Raw genomic sequence first — 24,419 nt, forward strand, 5'->3', positions numbered from 1 at the left:
TGGAAGCTACCTCGTTCTAGTGGAGACGAATATACAATGGGATGCATTCGTTGACGCCCCTGACGATATAGTTATTGAATCAGCCTTGTCTCTGCTCGAGTCGTATATTTCGTCATCTCAGTCTAAAACAGCTCCGTATCTAATTGCGGTCAAAGTGAGCGAACGCTTCCTCTAGCTGCTCATGAAGTAAATGCACATGTTCAGGCATCGGCAGGTCAAGATGATCTGCATTTACAGACAACGTGAGAACATCTCCAACAAACTTGTCCCAGCCGTTGGGTCCCAAATCGTTAGGGGTTTTATCCGGTACAAGACATGCCATGGGGGAAAGTCTTGGGTCTTCCATATAGCCTGGATACGCCTCGGTTGGAATCCCTTCATCTGCTAGCATTTTCATCAACTTAGGGTTAGAAGCAATGCGGCCTACAAGACCCTTTTTGGCCCAAATGACCGATGTTCGACCGGGCCGCTCGCTAGTTGTCATGGGTCGCGGGTTGTATAACCTCATTGCTACGAAGTATGCACGCAAATGATCTTCTTGGGCAGACGAAGAACTCCACAATCCATCTTGGGCTACAGCTGCCCCAAAGACGGCCACACCCGTCTTCGCTTCTTCTTTGACTGCATTTTCATCCAGCAACGTGGGCCGCGGAGAGCACAAATCGATTATCACAAGCCCATCTACCCTGCGACCCGCACCAGCCAACTGTTTCGAAACCTCATATGCAACCATACAGCCAGCGCTGAAACCGCCGACGAAGAAAGATCCCTTAGGTTGAGCCTTTATCATTGCGTCGACAATGAGCTTGGCTACTCCTTCAATTCCTACTTGCCTGGTCAATCTTGACGGGCAACGTATGAAGGGCGAATCAATTCCATAGACTGGCATCTTGGACTTGAAAACTGGGAGATGGATATACGTGGCTATAGATCCAGTTCCATCAGCCATCAAGTATAGAGGAGTCCTTTCAGTCTTTGTACGGCCCTGAAGCAAGGTGATTCGGACAGTTGGGGCGGGTGATGTGTCTTGTTCCTTATTCGCTGGTGTTACGATTTCTTCTTCGACGCGAACCACACTAGACCCTAAGGAAGAGATTGATTCAGGCGCGGGCGTTGGGCTTCTAGGTCTTGATCCGCCTTCGCTTGAAGATGTCGAATTTGACTTGGCACCTGGGGAGTCTTTGATTGTTGGCTTTGGTTTCCCTCCAAAAGCACGGCGAAGATCACCAATGGTGGGGTATTCGAAGACAAACGAGGCAGGCAAATCGAGATCCGACTCGGTTTTCACGGAGGCGACAATCTCGATAGCCATAATAGAGTCAACACCAAGCTCGGCTATCTCAGTATCGTCGGTGAACTCTGCTCGATCACTTCCTGTGGATTTAGAAATGCTATCCAGGATCAGATCAAATTCTCCAGAGGCTGGCGCCTCCTCTTCCTGGGATCTAGCATCTTCTTGCTTTGTTTGTCCGTTATCAGCGGAAGTAGAGAATCTCATGGACTCCCCGGTGATTTCTTTAGATACGCTTTGTGAGGCGGCTCGAACAGGGGCGCCAGACTTGGTTTTTGCATGTGCACCTGAGAGAATATGTCGCCAGGTCGTTCTGGGGAGCCTTTGATACCGCAGGCCGATCACTTGCATGACCATCTTTGAAGATTGACGATCGAAAACGAAAGCATCGCAAAAGGCTGTGTCGGTTTCCCATTTCACGATTCGGGTGTACGTCATGTATTCCTTTCCAGGCTCAAAAGCGACTGTCTGCTTCACACTTTCGAAGCCCATGACAATAAACGTCACGTCTGGTGACTTATTAGGGTTGCCGTTCACCATGAAGCCTGCCAAATGAGCGAGAGCTTCACTCCAATAAGGCGAAAAGGTAAAACGACTATTAGCAGGGTCGTTCTTCAGTACAACCAACGCTGCTGCCTCCTCAAAATCATTGGATATGTAACCTTCCTGAAGACCTTTGAAACTAGGGGCGAACTCTACCGCATTTGCGAACAGCGCATAGAAAACATCTGGTTGCATTCTGTGCCCGGAATTTTCTTTGGATCCTTTGATCCTTTGATCCATCTTTGCTCTGATGAAATAAGACATTCGATCCCATTCAATCTGAGTCTCATCGGGGTTGTGAATGTTGATTCTGATAGTGCCTAAATTGTGCGACGATTCTGTTGAAGTAGCCTAGAAAGGGAGAGTATTGGAGTTAGCAGGGTCATCATAACCCAGGGATCTGTCTAAGAATGCTAGAAACTGATGGTGGTGGTTCTTACCTTGAATGAGACAAGCACAGTACTTGAAGAAGCGCTATCGAGGACCGCTGTCGTCACAAGCTCTCCATCACTACCCAGGAGGCTCTTTGTCAATGGTGCCAGGAGCACAGGGTCGTGTATCGTCAAACTGCGGTCAGTGACTCCTTTTCTGCCACTATACTCAAGAGCATACTTTGCTGTTGTCAATGCTGCATCGCAGAATACGCTCCCAGAAGCAAGTCCGATCTGCTGCATTTTGTGGCCTTCTATTAGCGCTAGGAATCCTGGGTCAGAAACGGACGCTCGGAAAGTGACTTGGATCTTTGGTGAAGATGACTTGTTGACTAGATACTGTGCACAAGTGGCAAGATATGGCTCAGATATAGGCTTTGCTGTTTCTTGTGCGACTCCTTCTCTGCTCTTTTCGGTCCAGGTCACCCAGTAATCCTTCATTGTCCAAGCATAGGCAGGCAGAGTCAGCAACTCCAGGTTATCCTCGTAGGGTCTATGTAATGCCAGCCAGTCAACGTCGATACTGTTGACGTATGCTGTTGACAGGCTCCTGGAAATGGATGTCCAATTACTGACATTTGCCTCGATGGTTTGCATGATCTTGTTGGGAGCAGGTGCAAGAGTAGCACGCACAAAAGATGTGCAAACCGGTGCTGGGCCTACTTCAAGCCAAATTGGATCTTTAATTCTGGAGTTGACCGCGTTGAGTGCGCCTACGAAATCAACCGCCTGGCGTGTCTGCTGAGCGAGGTATTCTTGGTCGAAGATCCCCGGTGTTTCTACGACAGATGCGAGCAGGGTAGATGCAACAGGAATCTTAGGCGCTCCAAATTCGACGCCTCCTGCAAGGGAGATGTAATCCTGCAGTATTGGATCAACCTGGAATGAATGGAATGCAAATGGGACTGAGAGCTTTGTCGCTCGGACTTTGCTATCCTGAGCTGTTACGCTAGCTTGCAGCTGTTCCAGGTCCTCTGTCGTTCCGCTGATAACAGTTGCATTGGGTCCGTTGATGCATGCTACTTCACAGGAGGATGATTTGATGAGTCTATCATTTATCTTCGCTACGGAAGTCGAAAGTGCAAGCATGGCACACGATCCAGGCTCGCAGCGTTCCAGGAGCAGCAGAGCGCGGCTGCCAACAAGATACAAAGTATCTGCCAGTGACAGTACTCCGGCAGCATGTAAAGCGGCGTATTCTCCGAGACTATGGCCCATCACGGCGGCAGGCTGTATCCCAGCAGATCGCCAAAAGGCTGTGAGAGCTATTTCCAACGTGATGACTGCCAATTGGATTTGCACAGTATTCTTTTCTCCAACGTCGGTGTCCTTGGTGGTTATTATCTCGATGAAGGATGGGAACTCGTTGTTTTCGCAGATCGCGGCGCACAAATCTACCGTCTCGCGAAAGACAGGATTTGTTCTGTACAGCTCGGAGCCCATGCCTGCATAGTGCGATCCTTGCCCTGTGAATACGAAAATAACTGGCGAAGATGGCGACGGTGCTGTTGATAATGAAGCTGGATCCAGCGCCTCTATTCTGCTTATCAAGTCCTGAGTGGACGTTGCGGTATAGGCAACTCTAAAGGGGTGATGCATTCTTCGTGCCGTAGTCGAGTAGGCTACGTCTTCGATCCTGGCTGTTGGATTTGCTCGCAGCCATTTCAAAAGGTTGGCGCTGTTTGCCTTGTGCGAATCCTTTGTTCGAGCAGAAGTTGTGATCACGTGACTTGATCGAGGATCTTTCGCTCTCTGTTTCGAGAACACAAAATCTTCAAGAACTAGCGAAGCATTTCCCTTATAAAAGAGTATTAGTTAGGTTAACTTACCAGGGTTCATAATACTTACCCCTGCTGCGTCGAAATTATTCAGGAGGATCCGTCTGGGTTTTTCAGCCTGTCTAACGAATGGGTGAGGTTCCGAAAGGATCTGAATGTTGAGATCTGCAAGTGGAGGAAATTTTGGGTTGAGCGCGTGAGGCATTCCTCCTTGTGGTGGGATAATGTCTTTCTTGAACATCATGATACATTTCAACAATTCTGCCATGCCAGCGGCTGCTTCTCCGTGGCCAATGTTTGCCTTGACTCCTCCGACGGTTAATGGTCCATTGTTACGGCGCCTGTGCTTGAACGTGTTGGCAACAGCGCCCATTTCGGCCGGGTCACCTGTTTGAGTACTAAATATTCGTGCAATTAGCGTTTGTGTTTTTGAGAAACGAAAGGACGGAAGCAGAGAGACCCCGTGTGTTTGAACATACCCTGTACCGTGCATTTCAACATACGAAACGTCATCCGGAGAGATTTGTGCATTGCGAAGCACTTTTCGAAAGAGGCGTTCCTGAGCACCGGCATCACTTGTCGTGATTGAAGTGGCGTTTCCAGAATGGTTTCTGCCAGACGCAGCAACTACCGCTAGGATATTATCATTGTGAGCGACGGCATCCTCGAGACGTTTCAAAACTACAGCACCGACGAAATCGCCCCGACAGTAGCCATCGGCATCATCGCGAAATGTCTTGCAATTTCCCGTGTCGGACAACACGCCAGAGTCGCTGAGGCAAGTGAACGAGTGCGGCCAACTCAAGATATTGGCGGCTCCAGCAACAGCCATGTCAATGTCTTTAGATAGCAGACTCATACTCGCCAAATGGATGCCCGCAGTACTGCCTGCACATGCGGAATCAAGGGAATAAGTTGGGCCCTCCCACTTGAATTGCCAAGCAAGTCTTCCAGAGCCAAATGCACGTTGGATTCCCTGCAAGGTGTATGCGTCACATCCTAGAGTAGGATGGCTGTGTTCAAGCCAGTCATCGGTACATCTGTAGTAAAAGTTTCACAGTCAGTGTTGTAACCCGAGGAAACCCATAAGTGATCAAAGAGAAGGATGAAAGAAAGATAACATCTACGAAGACTGCAAAAGAGTCCCAGTTGTCTTGTATGGTTCGAGGATGATACTCATCAAAAGTGGCCAAAGAGCAGCCAAGGAAGACAGGAGGGCTGGAAAAATAGATTACTTACTGGCCAAAGAAAGCCGCGATACGCGTTGGATCTGTTGATCTCGTCTGGCCGTCTGAGTACCCGGCCGACTCAAGGGCTTCATAGGTGCTCATCAAAAACTGTCTATGAGCGGGGTCCATCAGTATTGCTTCCCTCGGCGAAATGTGGAAGAATCGAGAATCGAAGTGGCCCGGATTATTCATGAAGCAGCCGTATTTGGTGGTCATTTTACATTTTTGGTCGCCACGATCATGTGCTTCGCAGTAGAACTCATCTATGTCAAATCGATCTTTGGGAACCTCCGTACAAAGATCTTGTTTGGACATGATGACATCCCAGAACTCATCGACGTTGTCGCTTCCCGGGCCGCGACCAGCCATTCCTACTATGGCAATACGACCAGCCATAAGCGACGCAGCGCCATCATCTGTTTGCAAGAGAGCATGTTGGCCTTGGATAGATACTTGTCTGTCCTGCGTTTTCAAAACGCTGGCTAAGTAAGGCGCATGGCTGCTGGATCCTACTTGAATGACCCGCACAGAGCTGATCCCATCTAGTTTTGAGTTGATCTTGTCTATAACTTCGGTAAGGTTAAGTGGACGAGCCAAGACTTGCCAGCAGATAGTTCTCAGTAAGTCTCCCCAGTTATCATATGTTGCTGAATGGTCGTCCACACCCCAGATACTCTGATTCGAGATCAGTCTTTTGTTTAGAAACTCTGTGTTTTTTCCTATCATATATTCGATTTCCGCACTTGATATGTTAAGTGTGTGCTGCAGGGCTTTGATTTCCAGGGGATTTTTGGCAACACTTCTTATAGCAGAGCATTGCTCGACAATAAGGCTCAGAACCGATGGAGGACCGATGATAGTGCTCCATCCGGCTCCTGTCACACCTACTTTCGCTCTTTTGGTGGGTGGGATACCCGCGTTTTCTTGAAATTGCTCCATGGCTTTGCGAAGATCATCTGCTGAGATACCCAGCACTGCCCAACCCCAAACACCGGGTTTATCTTCCACGGCTCTGGATCTCACGGACGCGAGTTTGCTCACCCTAAAAACCAAGCGGCCCACCTCCAGACATGCTTCGTACAAAGCATCGAAGTCCCCAGCAATGGCCAGAGCCGATAGAGTCAGCAGTCCTCCGGAAATCCCTAACCACTCAGTATGGGATGTTGGGTCAATGAGGTGCGGCTCTCGTTTCACCCATTGCAGTAAGTTACCGGCCCTGACGGTATGGAGGAGAAGCGAACGCACCACACCAAGGTCGTCGGTACTGTTGCGATATCTCTCACCCAGTTCTTGGAGACTTGAGAAATGACCCAAGCTGGTTTGCAAGGCACGGTCTAACGTGGTAATCTTAAGTTCCGCTTTTATGGCATCGTATAACTTGTCCAAAAACAACTTTAGCCATGGAGTTGAGGCCGCTTGTTTGTAAAGCTGGTCGATGCCGTCGACCCATGAATCCGTCTGATCTCCAAAGAGAAGAGTCGTCGCTGCCGGCACGTCGATTGATGTTGTGCTAGACTTCATTATCTCTTATGGTGTGATATTTGTGAGTTGAGAACAAGTATGATCGTCTTCTGACGTTGTCGAGAGTGTGGTGTGATATCAATTTTGTCTTTTTATTCAACAAACTGACATAATAGAATTCAAAATGGAGATATTGAGTTTGGATATGCTCGGTTTAAAAGGCTAGTCGACGAGAGGTCTTGCTCAGAAAAGAGCTATAGCCCGGCTGTTTATACACCAGTTTCTTATATCTCATTGATCAAGGGTTCTTATTCAAAGCCTAACAGTTCTAACGTCAATCTTGGCAAATATCAACCAAGTCCACGCCCAAAGGATTTTCACACAGAATATCTTATCGCCTATACGGCTTTCGCTTACCTATCATCATCAATCATCTGAAAATAACGCAGGCCGTCAGCAAGTAATGATGGGAAAATATCTCCCCGATAGGATGCTTCGTGTCCGTTCTGGAGATCAGGCGGATATGTTTCCTGGATTGATTTCAAATTGTATACCTACAAGGGCTTGCCAGTGATGAGTTGTTCGTCATATCGCGAGAACGGTAGATCAAACGAACTCAACCCTTGCCCTCTCTGCCACAACGTTTCCTACCGTAGTGGTCGAGATAAGGTTTAGCCGCCAAGAAGCCCCACAGTTCGCATTCAATGATATGGCTATTTTCCGATTGGCCGTTTTTAGGGGGTGATATGGGCGTTTCGGTCTTCGGTCTTTTCTCGAAGTCAAGAAGTAATGGTAGGGAATACATGATTGACGAAAGGGAATACGCAGCTGTAAGGATCAAAGTCGCATTCTGCTTACGACTTACGACGGCGGAGGAAAGAAAAGCAACGGCGGAGCAAAAAGAATTAACGGCGGAGGAAAATGAAATGTGAAGATTGCTCTCGAGAGTTTATGCCAGTGAGAACGATTCTAATTCAGTTTATAATCCTTACCCGGGGACGCCACAAATGCTTCGTGGGCTCTTCGTTCGGCCAGCCAATTCGGAGCTACCAACATATCTATAACCTGTCAGCCTTATGCTATCACTCGCCCAGGATTGGCTTTGAAGCCTGCAGGTGGCTATCACTTCTCTATCAAGCAATCCATGTAGTGTCAAAACCCAAGATAGCCAAACGCCAAGGTTCTCACCATATACCAGCCGTCAACGAAATGGCGCCATATCCGTGAAAACCAACAAACCATGGACGCGGCAGCGCCCATATCGCTTATTTTCGGGACGGGCCACCTCACGCATGGAAGATCTGTATTTTACCTGCCAGATCTAGGCCGTTGGCTGATGTATGCATCAGCATTGCGTGGGGGAATTCATAACACGGCCGGTAAGACAACCCACAGTTACTTTTCAATTCGGTGGAATACACACTGATTACGCCCGTGAACATAGTCTAATATTCTGACAGACATGGGTACATTCAGCTTCATGTGGAAGTTATTCGGAGATAGACCATACTGGGCAGGGTCTTGAGATATAAAAGCCTCCATGCATTACACATTAACCGAGTTTTGTCATCATGGTCAATTCGCCAATTCGCCGGATCGCGTCATACACCATGCCCTTACGCCATGCAATGTAAGGGCGGAACATTTTTCAAAGGATTGTCACCCTGTATGCAGGTTGTGTCGGTTGTCGGCTTTGGCTGTCTAGTAGCTAGCATAATTTGCTGTTAGGTATGTTTACGCGTAAATCTTTTGACGACTAATAAGGGAATTGTTTTATCGTAACTTGTGCAATAGCAAGAGGAAGAGGAGTATATTGATATAATATTTACGTGTCATCCGCTGATGGGTCACAACTGAATTGTAACTCAGAATGCAATTTTAAACACGAGGTAGGCCGTCTCGTCTTTCTCGATTCAGCCATTTATCTCGTCCCACTGACAGAAAACAGCTCTCTATCTGACAGCCTACACTCCTTCACTCTGCCTCAATTGTTCTTTGGACTTCAACTTCATACTCAGTCTCAAACTATCTTACGGCTTTCTTGTGGAATAACCTGGGATGAGAAGCTTGTGTTAATCAAATTGACAATTGTTTAAAATGTCAAGTAAAGAAAGAAATACGTCTGGCGACGCTGTTGCCATTATTGGTTTATCATGTCGCTTTCCTGGGAAAGCAACAAATCCTTCCAAGTTCTGGGACTTGTTGAAAGAGGGAAGGCATGGCTTTTCAACTTCGACGGACAGATACAATGCAGAGGCGTTTCAGCATCCAGTGGGTAATGGCAAACGACAGAATGTTATTCCGACTAAGGGTGGATACTTCTTGGAACAAGATCCTTATGTGTTTGACGCTGCCTTTTTCAACATTACGGCTGCAGAGGCAATGGCTCTTGATCCAAGACAGCGTATTGCGATGGAAGTCGCCTATGAAGCTTTCGAAAACGCCGGCATGCCTCTTCAAAAGGTTGCAGGAAGCCAAACTGCCTGCTACATGGGAGCTTCGATGAGCGATTATCGGGACGGTGTAGCTCGAGACTTCGCGAACTTTCCCAAATATCATATTCTCGGAGTTAGTGACGAAATGATTTCCAATCGCATTTCCCACTTTTTAGATATCCATGGTCCAAGCGCAACTATACAGACAGCATGTTCTTCCAGTCTTGTGGCAACCCATCTTGCTTGTCAAAGCTTACGTTCTGGAGAATCTGAAATGGCATTAGCCGGTGGCGTTGGCCTCATTCTGAGTACAGACGGCACAATGCATTTGAGCAATTTAGGATTTCTCAATCCAACTGGGCATTCTAGATCGTTCGACAAAGATGCAGGAGGATACGGTCGAGGTGAGGGGTGTGGAGTTCTTGTCTTGAAAATGCTAGATAATGCTGTTCGAGATGGTGATAACATTCGTGCTGTCATTCGTGGTTCTGGTGTCAATTCTGATGGTTGGACACAAGGAGTTACAATGCCTTCGCTGGAGGCGCAGGCAAACCTTATAGATTATGTCTATAAATCAAACGGTCTGGACTACACCTCAATTCAATACGTAGACTGTCACGGAACCGGCACCAAAGTGGGCGACCCAATTGAAGCAGAAGCTATTCATCGGACAATTGGCCAAAAGATGTCATCATCTCGCAAAAAGCTCTATGTTGGAAGTGTCAAGCCAAACATTGGCCACCTCGAAGCGGCTGCCGGCGTGGCAAGTATTATCAAAGGAGTGCTGGCTTTAGAACGAGGACTTATTCCGCCTAATCTGAATTTCACCACTCCAAATCCTTCCATCCCACTAGATGAGTGGAATATGGTGGTACCGACAAAGTTGACTGCCTGGCCTGCAGCGGCAGTGAAACGCATGAGCGTCAGTGGCTTTGGGATGGGAGGGACGAACGCACATATTGTTATGGAAGGATTCAAGCAATCTGCTGTAAGTAGTATTTCTTCTGAGAGATTGAACGCTGTCATCAATTACTCTTCAATATTCTCATGCCATATCACGTGACGGACAATATAAGTCCAATCAGCAAACCGATTTCAGTTGGTCAACTTGACATACCACCTTATATTTGGTCAGTTAATTCAAATAAACGATGATTAGCTAAGTTCGACGACCGACTTACGTTGAGACCTAATAAGTTTAATTGCAACTATCTGATCTGGATATTGGGTATCAGATTACCGACACTCATCTTGTCCACCGCGACACTATTTTTGTGTATCTCCGTTCTTTGCGTTTTTTTCATGGATCTTCTTGAAAAACATTGCTAATTTGTAAATCTTGAATATTCAGGCAATTCGAAATCCCAATGGCATAACAATTTCTACCAAGAAAATATCAAAGAGGCTGTTTGTCTTCAGCAGTCACGATAAAGCTGGTTTCAGACGTATCAGCCAAGCAATCCTCGCATTCTTGGACACTCTCGGCCCTGCCACATCAAGTTCAGGATATCTTGCGAACTTGGCGCACACTTTGGCCGTTGCTCGTTCAGGTCTCTCCTGGAAAACATCAATCGTTGCAGAGAACACTGCAGATCTGCGCGAGCAGCTTTCAACAATGGTCGGAGATGATGCGACACGTTCACCTACCAAGGCCCCACGCATTGGATTCGTATTCACGGGCCAAGGTGCCCAGTGGGCTCGGATGGGCGTCGAATTGCTTGAGCGACATGTTTTTGCAGAGTCTGTAGCAAAGTCAACTCAATTTCTAAGAGAAATGGGAGCAAATTGGGATCCTATTGCAGAGCTCATCAAAGAACAAAAAGAGTCCAGGCTTGGCCTACCTCAGATCAGTCAACCTATCTGCACAGTGCTTCAGATCGCTCTTGTCGAAGAACTGAGATCTTGTGGAATTAAACCTTCCAAAGTGGTTGGACACAGTTCTGGTGAGATTGCAGCAGCTTACACTATTGGCGCCTTGTCCCATCGTGATGCGATTGCAATTGCTTACTTCAGGGGCACCGCGTCCGCTGGACTGAGCGCCAAGCAGCTTGATGGTGGAATGATGGCTGTTGGCTGTTCCAGAGCAGAAGCACAGAAGCTCATGAAAAACTCCAAAATCCAAGCAACGGTCGCTTGTGTTAATTCTCCGTCGAATGTCACGTTATCGGGTGATGTCGTTGCATTGGAAGCGCTTCGCATCATCTTCGATGGGCTCGGCATATTCGCTCGGCGCCTCAAGGTAGATGTTGCATATCACTCATCTCACATGCATCTCTGCTCAGCAGAATACTACGCTTCGATTACAGACATAGAACACTATCAAGAAGATTCAGCCCAGGAAAACCAGATCGTGATGGTATCAAGTGTCACAGGTACCGAGATAGATCATGAGCTTTTACTACCTTATTATTGGATTCGTAACTTGGTGTCTCCAGTTCTGTTCACAGATGCGGTCAAAGAATTGGTGTCGCCTGGCGATGGTGATGGCGAAAAAGAACTTGATCTACTCCTCGAGGTTGGTCCACACAGCGCCCTTGGTGGGCCAATAGAGCAAATACTATCGAGCCATGGAATCGAAAACGTGCATTACAAGTCGGTACTCGTGCGAGGCAAGAATGCTCTGAACACTGTACTTACTCTCGCAGATGAGCTTTTCCGTCAAGGCGTGGCTGTAAATATATCCAAGGCAAATGGTGACACAAATTGTCGCCTTTTGGCGGATCTTCCCCCTTATTCTTGGAATCATACCGAAAGCTTCCGTGCAGATTCTCGTCTGCAACGCGAGGTTGTTACTCAGCAGTTTCCAACACAAAGCCTTCTGGGTGCCATGATGCCGACTTTGGAAGAGAACGAGCGGATCTGGCGTAGTTTCATTCGTCTTAATGACGAACCATGGTTACGAAGTCACGTTGTAGGCACGACGGTGTTATTTCCAGGCGCAGGTATGATCAGTATCGTGCTTGAGGCGGCGCAACAAATCAAAGAAATCAGTAAGTAAATTATGATCTCCAAAGCAGTCTTTCGGCCAGTAGGATCTTCAAAATTACTGACCTTGCGTTTCTTTCCAGATAAATCTGCTCTTGCCTACAAATTGCGCGACATCTCTTTCTTGGCTGGTTTGGTTCTTACCGAGGATGTTGCAACTGAGATTACCGTCCACTTACGGCCTCACTTGATGGCCACTTCTGGCTCTACCCAACCAGTCTGGTGGGAATTCACCGTCTCCTCGTGTTCTGGACCGACAGGAAAACTCCGAAACAATTGCCGTGGTCTGTTGAGTATTATCTACGAGGAAACTAGCAGTCCGCAAATGTTAGAAGAAGAATCCAAAGTTGAAGCAAATCGCATTGCGAAATATCAGAGTACATTGATCGAGCTGCCACAAACTTGTACCAAGAAATTCTTCTACGAACGCTTCGCCAAGTCGGCTCTGCCATATGGTGAAGTCTTTCAAGGCGTAGAAAATTGTCGTCCGGGACCCGGAAAGACCTGTTACGACGTGAAGCTTATTGATATAGGCGAGACATTCTCCAAAGGCAAACTAGCCCGCCCTTTTCTTATAAGTCCGGCAACCTTAGATGCAGTTCTTCAAGGCTGGCTTGGAAGTACTTGCTATGATTCTGCAGACAAGGAAAACAACGGTAATTTTGGTTTCGGCAAGCCAATGGTTCCTACTTCCATCCGCGGGCTAGAGATATCCGTCAATATATCCGCAGATGCGGGTCATACAATGCCTAGTGTATGTACCTCACATCCACACGGCTTTAATGAGTATTCAGCAAACATCGACATTTTTGATGAGAACTTATCACAAGTTCTTTTATCAGTTAATGACTTTCGGTTATCCCCTTTGGAGATAGACGATGGTGATGAAGCATCAAAAGAAGAGGGTCTCTCGAATGTTGATGCTGCCGCTATCTCATCTCAAGTCCGTTGGGACTACGCACTAGATGGTTTAGATGCCGATGGAATGAAACAAATTGTGCTAGAAGACGAGACCGTCAATATTGAGGAAAAAGCCACTAGGTTCTTGCAGATAGTCCTACACCAGCGTCCGGCACTCAATATTGTTGAAGTAGTAAGAAAGCTCGGCGACGCGTCTAACACGATCATATCACGCTTACCCAGCGGTTCAATTCTTACAAGTCAAGCACGTTACGCAGTTGTTGATGATTTTGGGGACGATTTTAGCAACAACGACGACAACGGTCTCAGGTCTTTCAAACTTGATGCGTCCGTCAGTGTTTCCGAAACAGATTCTTCGGTAAACCTATTTATATTTTCCTGCAATGCCGAGAACGGGCTTCTTGGGGATATCGACAGCATAGTAAAACGTCTAGTGACTTTAGCAACCCCTGACGCGGCTTTCATCATTGCGACCTCTGCTTCTATCCCCAATACCGACATCAAAGAGCCTCCATCACTTCCCGCACTCAACTCTAAAGGTTTCAATCTTGTTGCCAGCATTTCTGACGACGTCGGGCAGCTCTTTTATTACCGGAGCAACAATAATATTCAAGATCTACCCAAAAAGCTTACCAACGGCACGCATCCACAGGAAGTACATATTCTAGAGCCAATATTCGTATCACATCAATCCGAAATAGTTTCAAAAGAGCTGCGAGATAATTTGGTGGATCAGGGTTTTGTTGTCACCACCAGCAAGGGCCTAGGAACGATCAAAACAAACGTGAACGATGTCAACAAACAAATATATATTGCCCTACTCGAATTGGAAAGCCCAGTTCTGGAAGATCTTTCTGAGTCAGAGTTCCAGAACATCAAAAAGCTATTCCTTAGTAGCGAGAGACTCCTCTGGATTACCCGTGGCGATAACCCATCATTTGGAATCGTCGACGGCGTTGCAAGATGTGTCAACAACGAGATTGCGAGCACCAGGTTTCAAGTCTTGCATCTCAGTAAAGAAGGAATAAACCATGGTCCTAGGCTTGCAATACGTGTGCTCAAACATTTAGAAGCGACGGCAGATAACGAGTTTCGAGAGAGAAATGGCTGTCTTCAAGTTCAGCGTATTTACAAGGGCCACAACGAGGACGAGCATATACGCAACCATCTGGAAGATTCTACTCGTGTCTCGAGCATTAACGATGCGAATGCTTTGTTCAGTCTCACTATCGGAAAACCTGGCCTTTTGGATACGCTGCACTTTATCCGAGAGGAAAATTACCTCGACTTGCCACTTGCCAAAACCGAGATTGAGGTGGAAGTAAAGGCTACCGGTCTTAACTTTAGGGATATTATGGCTTCTATGGGTCTTGTTCCCGTCACAGGCCTTGGTCAAGAAGCTTGTGGTATTGTCCTTAGAGCCGGTACATTGGCAGCCGAGTCTTTTAAGATTGGTGATCGTGTCAGCACCCTATCAATTGGGGGAGTCCACGCAACCAAGGCCATATGCGACTTTCGCGTTACTGCGAAGATACCCGAAAAATTGTCTTTTGAAGAAGGAGCAGCATCGTCGATGGCACATATTACCGCTTACTACGCTCTCGTCAAGCTTGCTAGATTGCGTCGCGGCCAGTCTGTCCTGATTCATGCCGCGGCAGGAGGAGTAGGACAAGCAGCTGTACAACTAGCAAAGCATCTGGGGCTGGTGGTTTACGTTACTGTGGGCTCAGAGGACAAGCGCCGGTTTATGACCGAGCATTTTGGTATCGTCCCGGAACACATTTTCAATTCGCGAGACAGCAGTTTTGCAAAAGGTATCCACCGTGTGACAGCAGGACGCGGCGTGGATTGCGTTCTCAATTCTCTTTCAGGCGAGCTCCTTCGTATCTCATGGAATTGCCTTGCTACCTTCGGTACATTTGTGGAAATTGGTCTTCGTGATATCACAGATAACATGCGTCTCGATATGCGTCCTTTTAGCAAAAGCGCTACCTTCACCTACTTGGATATTCCGACTCTTATCAAAGAAGATCCTACTGCTATAGGAGAAGCTCTTGCCGAAGTATTCAAGCTCTTACAGAAGGATATTCTCCAAGTTCCCTCTCCACTGACCACATACCCTGTTGGCAAGGTGGAAGATGCCTTTCGCATTATGCAGCAAGGAAAGCATCGCGGCAAAATCGTCTTGACTTTTCAAGAGGAAGATAAGAAGAATGCTCGTGTGCTGTGCAAAGCAAAAGATTCGCTCAAACTTGATCCAACTGGAACTTATCTCTTCGTCGGCGGGCTAGGAGGCCTAGGGCGCAGTCTGGCTAAAGAGTTTGTTGCTTCCGGTGCACGAAACATTGCGCTCATTTCAAGATCAGGAACCAGCAAAGCAGAGAGCAAAGCTGTTGTAGACGAGTTGATTGCGCTAGGAGTACAAGTCAAGGTATTTAGAGCTGATATTGCAAATCAGTCGTCCTTTTTGTCTGCCATGGAGGATTGCTCACAGCAACTCCCACCAGTGAAAGGAGTGATTCAAATGGCGATGATACTTCGCGATGGCGTGATTGAGAATATGACATACGAAGACTGGACAATTCCGCTACGAACGAAAGTCCAAGGAACGTGGAATCTCCATCAATATTTCAACCACGACCGACCGCTTGATTTTATGATATTCTGCTCCTCCATTTCCGGTATCTGTGGCAATCCAGGTCAAGCCCAGTACGACGCCGGAAACTCATATCAAGATGCTTTGGCCCATTATCGCCACTCTCAAGGCCTGAAAGCAGTCTCGGTTAATCTGGGAATCATGCTCGATGTTGGTGTCATTGCTGAATCGGTCACTCATAACTTCAAAACTTGGGAGCAGGTACTTGGTATTAGAGAGCCCACATTCCATGCTTTGATGAAGACTATTATCAATAGCCAGCAAAACAGTCAAGGTGGAGATTGGTCGCCTCAAATTTGTGTTGGTCTGGGAACCGCCAACATCATGGCCGCCAATAACCTTCCCAACCCTCCTTGGTTAGAAGACCCTCGATTTGGACCTCTCGCTGTTTCAGATAAGACCTTATCGAGCAGTGCAGATAGCGAAGGGTCGACCACAATATCTCTTGCCTCCAAACTTTCAGACGCTGGGAATAACAAAGACCTATCGCTAGCAGCCAATATCATCACCGTCGCTCTGGTGGCCAAAATAGCCGAGATCCTGCGCATCCCATCGTCTGAAGTTGATCCAAGTCGTCCGATGTATCAATACGGTGTCGACTCGCTTGTTGCTCTTGAAGTGAGAAATTGGATTACGCGAGAACTGAAAGCCAATATGGCACTTTTGGATATTGTGGCGGCTACGCCGATGGAAACTTTTGCGGCTCAAATTTCTCAGAAGAGTAAGCTTGTGATGGGTGTTTCTTGATGGGTTTGTGGGGCGATAGTTGTAATGTTGATTCCTATCTCACGCGAGGAATACTGGAGTTGTACGTACAGTGCGCTGGTGTTTTCAAAGAGAAAGGTACAGTTTATTCTTCACAGATAAATTTATGAGTATGCCAACTCTGATAGTTTGCTGTGCGTATGAGAAAACAATTGAGATGGTGGCCCAATTCGACAGAAGTATGACAAGACAATTTCCAGTTTCAATAGTCCCGAGCAGTTCCAGTGTAGATCAGGCAGTTAGATGTCAGATAATCGCATAGAACAAAGCTCATCAAAAATTCCGTCCGCGAAGTGTTGACCAGTGATATATCGGGCAGTGAATTAATGGAATACTCAAACTACTAAAACTGTTCATGGATAACTTGAGTTGAGTTGAGTTAAGTTTGAGTAGTAGACCCCCTTGAGTTGAGTTGAGTAGTAAATCTCACTACTCATAATTAGTTTGAGTAGTTTAAGTAGCGCCACACACCTGACCTCTAGCCAATTAGATAGCTCAGAATCTCGGGTTAGCCCCTTGATTACTAGCTAATATACCCTATAAATCTAGCCGCCGCCTATCTACGGAGGTGTTAGGGGTAATATTTTCTACACCGCCTTATAAAAATTCTACTATATAGGCGGTGTGAAAAACATCACCCCTTACACCTCCGTAGAGGGTAATATTAGGAGGCTTACTAATACTAACCGAGCTACTCAAACTAATCATGAATAACTTGAGTTAAGTTTGAGTTGAGCTTGACTAGGTTATAATTATCTTGAGTTGAGTTGAGTAGTAGCCACTGCTCAACTCAACTCATTTAATACACTGATATCGGGTGATTTGTTTTAGTATATTTCGAGCCTTAATCGATCTCTAAAAAAAAGTTTGATATCTCTACCGTCCAAAAAGAATCTTAAAAAAGATGATACGTCCGGGTACTCGCCTCAAAACCAAAGAAAAAAACAGAGAAAAGCAAAATATATATCGCATACAGCTCCTACTCTCTGACGTGTAGTAGGTACCCGTGGTTTCCTGCTCTCTGGCGCGTAGTAGGATATTAGCGTGGTTGTAGTCTCATAAGTTCTGCTCGTGGACAGATACTCATGAAGTTTTAACCATAACCATTTCGCTCGGGGATCTGATTCCAGCTGTGCTATTGGTGTGAAATGCTATTGATTTCATATTTAAATAAGAGTTTTAGTGAAAAGCCGACGGAGGGCCGAGGAAAGGGGGATGGTGGTGAATAGAAATGGTGGATGGGCGGGTAGAAATCATTTTCTACGGATCACTATTCACTTCTATGATCTGAATTTCAAAATTCTACTTCCTTGGCACTTTACCGTTCCTCAAAACATCTTTCTACAAAAACGGGCCGCCTTGACTCTTAAAACGCCCTTAGAGAGTGTGTTTGTGCAAACACTATTTAGCCATTCGGGACAAATTCTATATTAGTTATGATGAATATATCAAATTAAGTGCCTAGTAAGGTTGCAGTTATTCGTAATATTTGATAAAAACTAACACTTTTGATGAAAACTAACATTCGATGTCATTCACTCACTGTAATACTGTGATATTTGAGTGAACAAAGAGCATCTCAACATATTCACCTGACCATTGTTTGTTTAAAGGCCCGACTTACGCATATTCAAGCTCAAATTCAGAATCTAGCAGTGATGAATTCTAGTAGTTATAGATTCTAGTAGGCTGAATGCACAAAGAATAACGAAGTTGGGATAGAGTTTTCTGAATGATATCTGAACGGAGTCTGAATACACAGAACCGAGGCGCCCTAAAACTAGCAATTTAATGACGCTTCTATCCAAGAGTAATCATTTCCCGGACAGTCTAAATATCTATCCCATCATAACACTATGCTTTCTATCCAAAAATTTCCCTGCTATTCATAATATGCTAAACCTCCCCTTCAAAGTATTGAAGATCATCGTAGAGTGGTTTCTTTACAACAAAGAAAACGACAACGACGAAATGGAATCCTTCGGCGAGATGGATTTAACCGATTACGGAGCAGATTCCGACACGTCGGCGCCATGGTGGTCATCCCGATCCATTCACAAGAAATCATTCGAAATATACGAAGACGCCGGTAACGAGTCCGAGGCTGCCACAGTCCTTATGGATCTCGACGACAAAGAAGGAACGCATTTCGGTGATCGATTATCCGACCACTACCAACGAAAGTCATATGCGAAAACACCCTTTCCTCTCGTCCTAGACATGGCGTCCGGTTCACCACTCCTTCTAAACCTCCAACAATTATACAAGTACATGCACCATTTAGACACGCGTCATCCAGTGTTGGCGACACTCGCGCAATCCACCAGATATAGAGTCGAGGAAGTCGACCTCATCGTCGAGAAATGGGATAGTCATAGGGTATGGAAGCAACACTACAGACAGGCAATTTGCGAACGGGAAGACAACTTGGAAGCACTTGATTTCACAACCGACGAGGTCGCCAAGAGAGTTGAAGAGATCATCCGTTGCAAGACGATTGAGGCTATGAGGGAGTTTAGTATCCGCAGCGAGAAAGAGCTTGTTCTTGCTGCACTTGATATTTATCAAGCTGATCCGCAACCCGCGAGCGGTCGTAGTGTTGGCGCGCACTTGTTGGATGTTTTGGGTATGAGGAAAGGAAAGGGTTATGATAGGACGGAGCAAGCCGACTGGACAGAGCCGAAGATCGATCTGGCGACTTTCAGCACCACGGGGGATTTGCTTGTACGGGAGTGTAAGAATCATTTGTGGAATAGTTACTTGGAGGGGTGGGAACTTGATCCAGGGATTTTTGAGATTCTTGACGAGGCGAAGGGCGAGATTTTAGACGCTGAAGGTTGGGATCTGGAATCTACGCAGATCGAGGAGGTTGAAAATGATGGGATCTGTGAAGATTCGGCTCTTGATTGAAGCTGGGGTACAGACAGAGTGCGTATGAGACAGATGTTCGCTTCACAGGCTTCGTCAACTAAAAGCAGAAGAGAAGAGCTGGTGGTCCGAATCTGAAAACAGTTGGATTCTACCAGTCATGAAATAGTGAGCAATTGCCAGACCATATTACACGACGAGTTGGCCAGGCTATGAACTAAATTAAATATTTCATAGAAACCAATTTAACAAGTATGCAGACAAGGCCTATAAGCATGAAATTCAGAAACAGCAAATCACTCGCATAGAGATGCATGTACAACCAGGGTTCAATATTGCCCACTTCCTGGCTTTTAATGACGAAATTAATCGCAACAACGTGTGAATATGGTTGCTAAGGCTGGGATGATTCACACAATAGGATACCTAATGCAGGAACCCCATAGAAACCGAAAGGCTTGCAACAGAGAGCCTTCCAAAGCAACAGCCAACATAATTGGATAAATCAGAGCAGAAGAGTATAACATAATGTTATCGTGCACACAAAACTAGGTCTTATGAATCATGACAGCCTATGGTTTCCACATGAGGTGGATTGACCCCTTCAAATGCCAACAATATCCTCCTCCTGCTTAGGGTACCTTACTACCCAATTACATATTCAACCGTTCTATGGCCGCATCGAATAGCCTCAAAGCCCTAATTCTGGAATCCAGTCGTTTTCTGGCTCGCCTCCAGAGCCGTTGAAATACTTGCTCGGTATGGGATGTAACGTCTGGTTGCTTAGATGCTCGACTAGAGAGTGCCACCCAGCGCCTCCTCCCATATCATCCTCTCGACATGTGTTTTTAATGCTTCACCAAAAGAGCGTCGACGGTGGATTCGCGTATCATACGCGTGATGTGCTATAACGCTCGACGTGATTGGGGTTGTCCTCAATAGCCGAACCGTCGGAAGAGTGGAGATATATTCGAAAAAGTCCGTCCAAGAGACCATCTTCTTCGCAACTTATGTTTCAAATGCGCATCTTGTGCATAATTCCACCCAGTCCATACAAGAAAGCGTCCCATAGCTCATAGACTTCGAAACCTATGGCGTGGAAGACGCCGCCGCATGCGTAGCTCCGATCCTTAGATCCGTTTCTATGGTGGTGCTTGCTATGGTGATGGTGATGATGATTCTGGTGGCGGGGATAAGGTTGAATCTCGTAAGAATCATCTTCTCGTCGAGCTACTGTTTGATTGTGGTGGTGATGGTGGCGATGTCTTCGCTCACTGATATCTGAATAGCTTCCCATATTTGCGTAGGTATGATTTGATATGGAAAGATTGTCTTTATTGAATTTTCACAATATTGCTGTTATAACTTACTATTTTCCCTTTGAAATGAGGCACTCGTCAAACAATATACTTTCCTCAAGTAGGCTGTGAATCATACTCGAAAAGGCTGTGACATCCCATGCTAACCTCATTTTGATGATGTTATCAGGAAAAGGGATTTCGGTCAGGATACCAAGCCATGTGATGCATATAGTGCTTATTCCTACCATACATTCACTTCGGGCCGTCAACATCTGATTTGCCATGCACTCAAGGCTGCCTGCTGAGCAAGTGATGAACTGACGTCTGAATCAACTTGGCTGCGGGAGGCGGAGTGGCTTGGCAAACGACGTTAAGAGTATCACGTGACTATGTCGGATTAACGTGAAACCGACAAGTGCCGACGCCGGATTAAATACTACACACGGCTTCAGCCTCGCAACGAACAAGCTGTCCTCAAAGATATATTTCTCTGCTACAAAACCACCACCTCAATTGTCACATCAACCTTAACAAAACTCTACCCCGAATAATAATTACACCGCGACAATGGAGGACCCCGAGACGTTCACCCTCTTGGACCTCCACATGGACCCAACATCCAAAGCAATCACATCCTCCAGCAACTCGCGCACCCTCCAAGAAGAACTCAAAGCCCTCAACCACCTCCACAAATCCCTCTTGAACCTCGAATCCCCCGTCCCCCCGCCACCAATCCCCGTAAACCCAAAGCGGTCCGCAAACATCACCAAGCTGCGCGAATCCGGCAACGGCGAATTCCGCAAAGGCAAGCACGCGGAAGCTATAAAATTCTACACGTTGGGGCTGCAAATGGCACTGACACGACCGCCCTGGGAGCCAAGTGGGTTAATCAGAGATGAGGTGTCCGGATTGTATGCGAATAGAGCGCAGGCGCACATGGCGATGTCGAATTGGGTAGAGGGGTCTGTGGATGCAGAAGCCAGTGTGGAGGCGAAGAAGGTGGGGAATGCGAAGGCGTGGTGGAGGAAGGGGAAGTGTTTGATGGAGATGGGGAGGTTGGAGGAGGCGAAGGAGTGGGTTGGACGGGGACTGGAGATGGAGGGGAATGAGGCGGATTTGGTGGGGTTGTTGAAGGATATTGAGGGGAAGAGTGGTAAGGCTTGAAGAATGTCATATGGGGCGTCATTTGAGGTCTATTTACTGCGGTACTTCTGGGGTTTTTCGTTCATGGGTCTTGGAGTCTGGAGTCTAGACAGATACCGCATTTTCATCAGAGTCCTGCATTTACAAAAGCCGTTTGGCATTCTCCTAGTGGATAAAATATATGGCACCTGAAACTCGAAATTTAATCAACCAGTCTGAGTGGTATCATATAAATTGTTTAATCTGTTAAGATGTTCAATTGTTATCTCGAATTTGTTAAGATAATCGACATCTCTGACAGTCTCTCAACCAATCAGGTAGTAATATGTCACCAACATGTATTCTCCCCACCACACGGTACTTGGCTCACTACTCAACGGCTGATACTACAGATAAACCATTGATTTGGGGTAAGTCAGCAGTAGCAAGCATTGCTCGACACTCTAAGCCCACCGTGTACTGTTCGGACCGCGAACGAATGTAACATCTTCGTCTTCATCCGCATCAGCAAACCGTTCGTCGTCGTCAACGCTATCGTCGTCATCCGAAGCTAAATACGAGTATTCACCATCTTCATTTTCATCCACCTCAGAAGAAAGATCCTCGTCCCTATGCACGCCTGCAAAATACAGGTCATCGTCCTCATCATCCTCTACATCTGCTTCCTCGTCCACCCTTTCCATCCCATCATTCACTAATCGTTCTTCTCTGATCAGTCGTTCCAGTCGATCCATTCGAAGTTCTTGCGACGTGAAGCTGGCTTCGCTCGGCAATCGCCCTGCCTCGACGTGTTCAGAAATCGCGGTCCAGTTCTCGAACACCAAAGTCATCCGATTCAAGGAGCTTTGTTCGTCATGGAACAGAGGATCCAAACGGTGCAGCTCGGGCTCAGGGAGACCACTTTGGTAGATGACTGATCGTCGAAAATTTCGACGCACATCCCATGTCAGTGGTTGATCGTTAGCTAACGGAAACTGGTGACAGATTCGAGTTTTGCGGCGCAGGATGTATCGGATCTCCTTTCTACATCTTCGACTTGGTATCCAATGTGCCCACCCTCGTCGTAACGCAGCCCAGAACATCATGTATCGAGGGTGTAGGGAGCCAGGAACATAAGGAACTATATCTCCCCAGTTACGAATGAAACAAGTCCATTCATTGATGAAAGCAGTTGCTTCTCTTCGATTGAGACCATCGTATACTGCAATTCGCAAAATGGTCTGAAAGACTAGTGCCAAAGTGTCACTCGTCACGAGGTATGTTCCGATCTCATCATCTTCGGGGTGTAAGTCGCTTATCTCGTTCAATAAACTGAACCGAGCGTGATGATCTGTGAAGATATCTCCAGTGCCGGATGGAGGTGGTGATTCTTGGGACGGGGTGCCACCTGCATGAAGATATTCTAAAAATCGGTATGTGTAATCTGCACTGTTCACTCTTAAGGGATCCGTCGGTCTAGGCGGAACACCTAGATCTTGGTGCGTGTCTTCGGGATTTTTTAGCTGTCTGAGTCTGAACTGGCGTCAGTGACCATAGATTAGCATTTTAAGGTTCTAATTAAGAACTTCACTGCATTAGACAGGACTTTGTGGATTTAAGAAATTACCAATAGTACTGTGTATCGACGGAGTCGTAAGTGAGAAGGTTGATCTTACCTGGACGGATCTCTGAGCCTTGACCTACCGACAATAGGCCCAGCGGGAACTATAGCGTTTCTCCTTCGGCGGACATTTCGAGTAGAGTCTCTCCCTTGCGCTGAATCTGGGCGATCCCTTTTCGGTATTCGTAGTTGCGTTAAAGCCCTCGGGTCGCGCGCACCTAGTCCAAAATCTCGTTCTCTTCGGGCATCGTAGCGGCCCATATCTTCTTGCATCTGCCTCATCATGGCGGCCCGTCGTGCCTGCGTAAAATAGCCAAGATATTCGTCTTTTGCCGCCCCAGGATCATCTGCACTTCTGGTGGATGTGTTTGGAGAGCTGGATCTAGATGTGTCGTCTTCTGCACTGGCCCTGTTTCCACTGATCCAAGTGGTTCTAGTTGTATCGTCATCGAGCCCCTCAGACATCGAAGTATCTGTACCAGGAAAAGAAAAATGTGTGTCGTCCGTACCGTCGCTATCCTGTGCTTGCGTTAGCTGCATTACATTTTCACGCTGACTGGATGATGGGTCCGTCGACGCGTTGCTCTGCGATCCAAATGATATGTCCATTCCACTTGGAGGTCCCCAAACCTGATTCTGTCTCTCTCTGAGGTTTCGTGTGGAGACAAGAATGAATTCCAATTCCTCGACAGTTGCTGTAGAAGTTTCTTCTTCGTCCAAGTTGGTATTTTGCTCTGGCGTGCTCATGTCCTAAGTGTGTTCCAGGAGGACCCAATTCCTTTGCGTAAGAAGTTTGTGGTGTATCAAAGAAATACTGAGATAGTAGAGGTACGGGATCAGATATATATACATAAGAGAGATCGTGCATGATGGATGACTTTCAGCCAACTGGAATTGATATGAATCTCTTGTATCGAAAAAGGTAATCATGAGTTCTTCGGACTCTGTGGTTGAAGAATGAATGATTTGCTGTGTCCGTGTAGAATCACAACCTTCATCACAAAGAAATGTC

At 46.6% G+C, this 24,419-nt stretch overlaps 5 protein-coding genes across 5 annotated transcripts; 3 read left to right on the plus strand and 2 right to left on the minus strand.

Moving 5' to 3' along the window:
• Positions 1 to 139: 139 nt before the first annotated feature.
• GLAREA_11273 (Thiolase-like protein) lies at positions 140 to 6,793 on the minus strand (the record flags this gene model as incomplete). Its single annotated transcript, XM_008079461.1, has 5 exons — positions 140 to 2,185; positions 2,275 to 4,062; positions 4,114 to 4,441; positions 4,523 to 5,083; positions 5,283 to 6,793. The coding sequence occupies 5 exons, from the start codon at positions 6,791 to 6,793 to the stop codon at positions 140 to 142; spliced, it is 6,234 nt and encodes a 2,077-aa protein (XP_008077652.1).
• A 2,037-nt stretch (positions 6,794 to 8,830) lies between these two features.
• Positions 8,831 to 16,477, plus strand: GLAREA_11274 (Thiolase-like protein; the record flags this gene model as incomplete). Its single annotated transcript, XM_008079462.1, has 3 exons — positions 8,831 to 10,156; positions 10,520 to 12,158; positions 12,237 to 16,477. The coding sequence occupies 3 exons, from the start codon at positions 8,831 to 8,833 to the stop codon at positions 16,475 to 16,477; spliced, it is 7,206 nt and encodes a 2,401-aa protein (XP_008077653.1).
• A 1,911-nt stretch (positions 16,478 to 18,388) lies between these two features.
• GLAREA_11275 (uncharacterized protein) lies at positions 18,389 to 19,405 on the plus strand (the record flags this gene model as incomplete). Its single annotated transcript, XM_008079463.1, has 1 exon — positions 18,389 to 19,405. The coding sequence occupies one exon, from the start codon at positions 18,389 to 18,391 to the stop codon at positions 19,403 to 19,405; it is 1,017 nt and encodes a 338-aa protein (XP_008077654.1).
• Positions 19,406 to 21,231: 1,826 nt separating this feature from the next.
• Positions 21,232 to 21,828, plus strand: GLAREA_11276 (TPR-like protein; the record flags this gene model as incomplete). Its single annotated transcript, XM_008079464.1, has 1 exon — positions 21,232 to 21,828. The coding sequence occupies one exon, from the start codon at positions 21,232 to 21,234 to the stop codon at positions 21,826 to 21,828; it is 597 nt and encodes a 198-aa protein (XP_008077655.1).
• A 422-nt stretch (positions 21,829 to 22,250) lies between these two features.
• On the minus strand, positions 22,251 to 24,154 carry GLAREA_11277 (uncharacterized protein; the record flags this gene model as incomplete). The annotated part of the gene is made up of 2 exons (XM_008079465.1): positions 22,251 to 23,319; positions 23,463 to 24,154. The coding sequence occupies 2 exons, from the start codon at positions 24,152 to 24,154 to the stop codon at positions 22,251 to 22,253; spliced, it is 1,761 nt and encodes a 586-aa protein (XP_008077656.1).
• Between the last annotated feature and the right edge of the window lie 265 nt (positions 24,155 to 24,419).

This window comes from Glarea lozoyensis (assembly GCF_000409485.1).
Source record: "Glarea lozoyensis ATCC 20868 chromosome Unknown GLAREA11, whole genome shotgun sequence".
Classification (NCBI taxonomy): domain Eukaryota; kingdom Fungi; phylum Ascomycota; class Leotiomycetes; order Helotiales; family Helotiaceae; genus Glarea; species Glarea lozoyensis.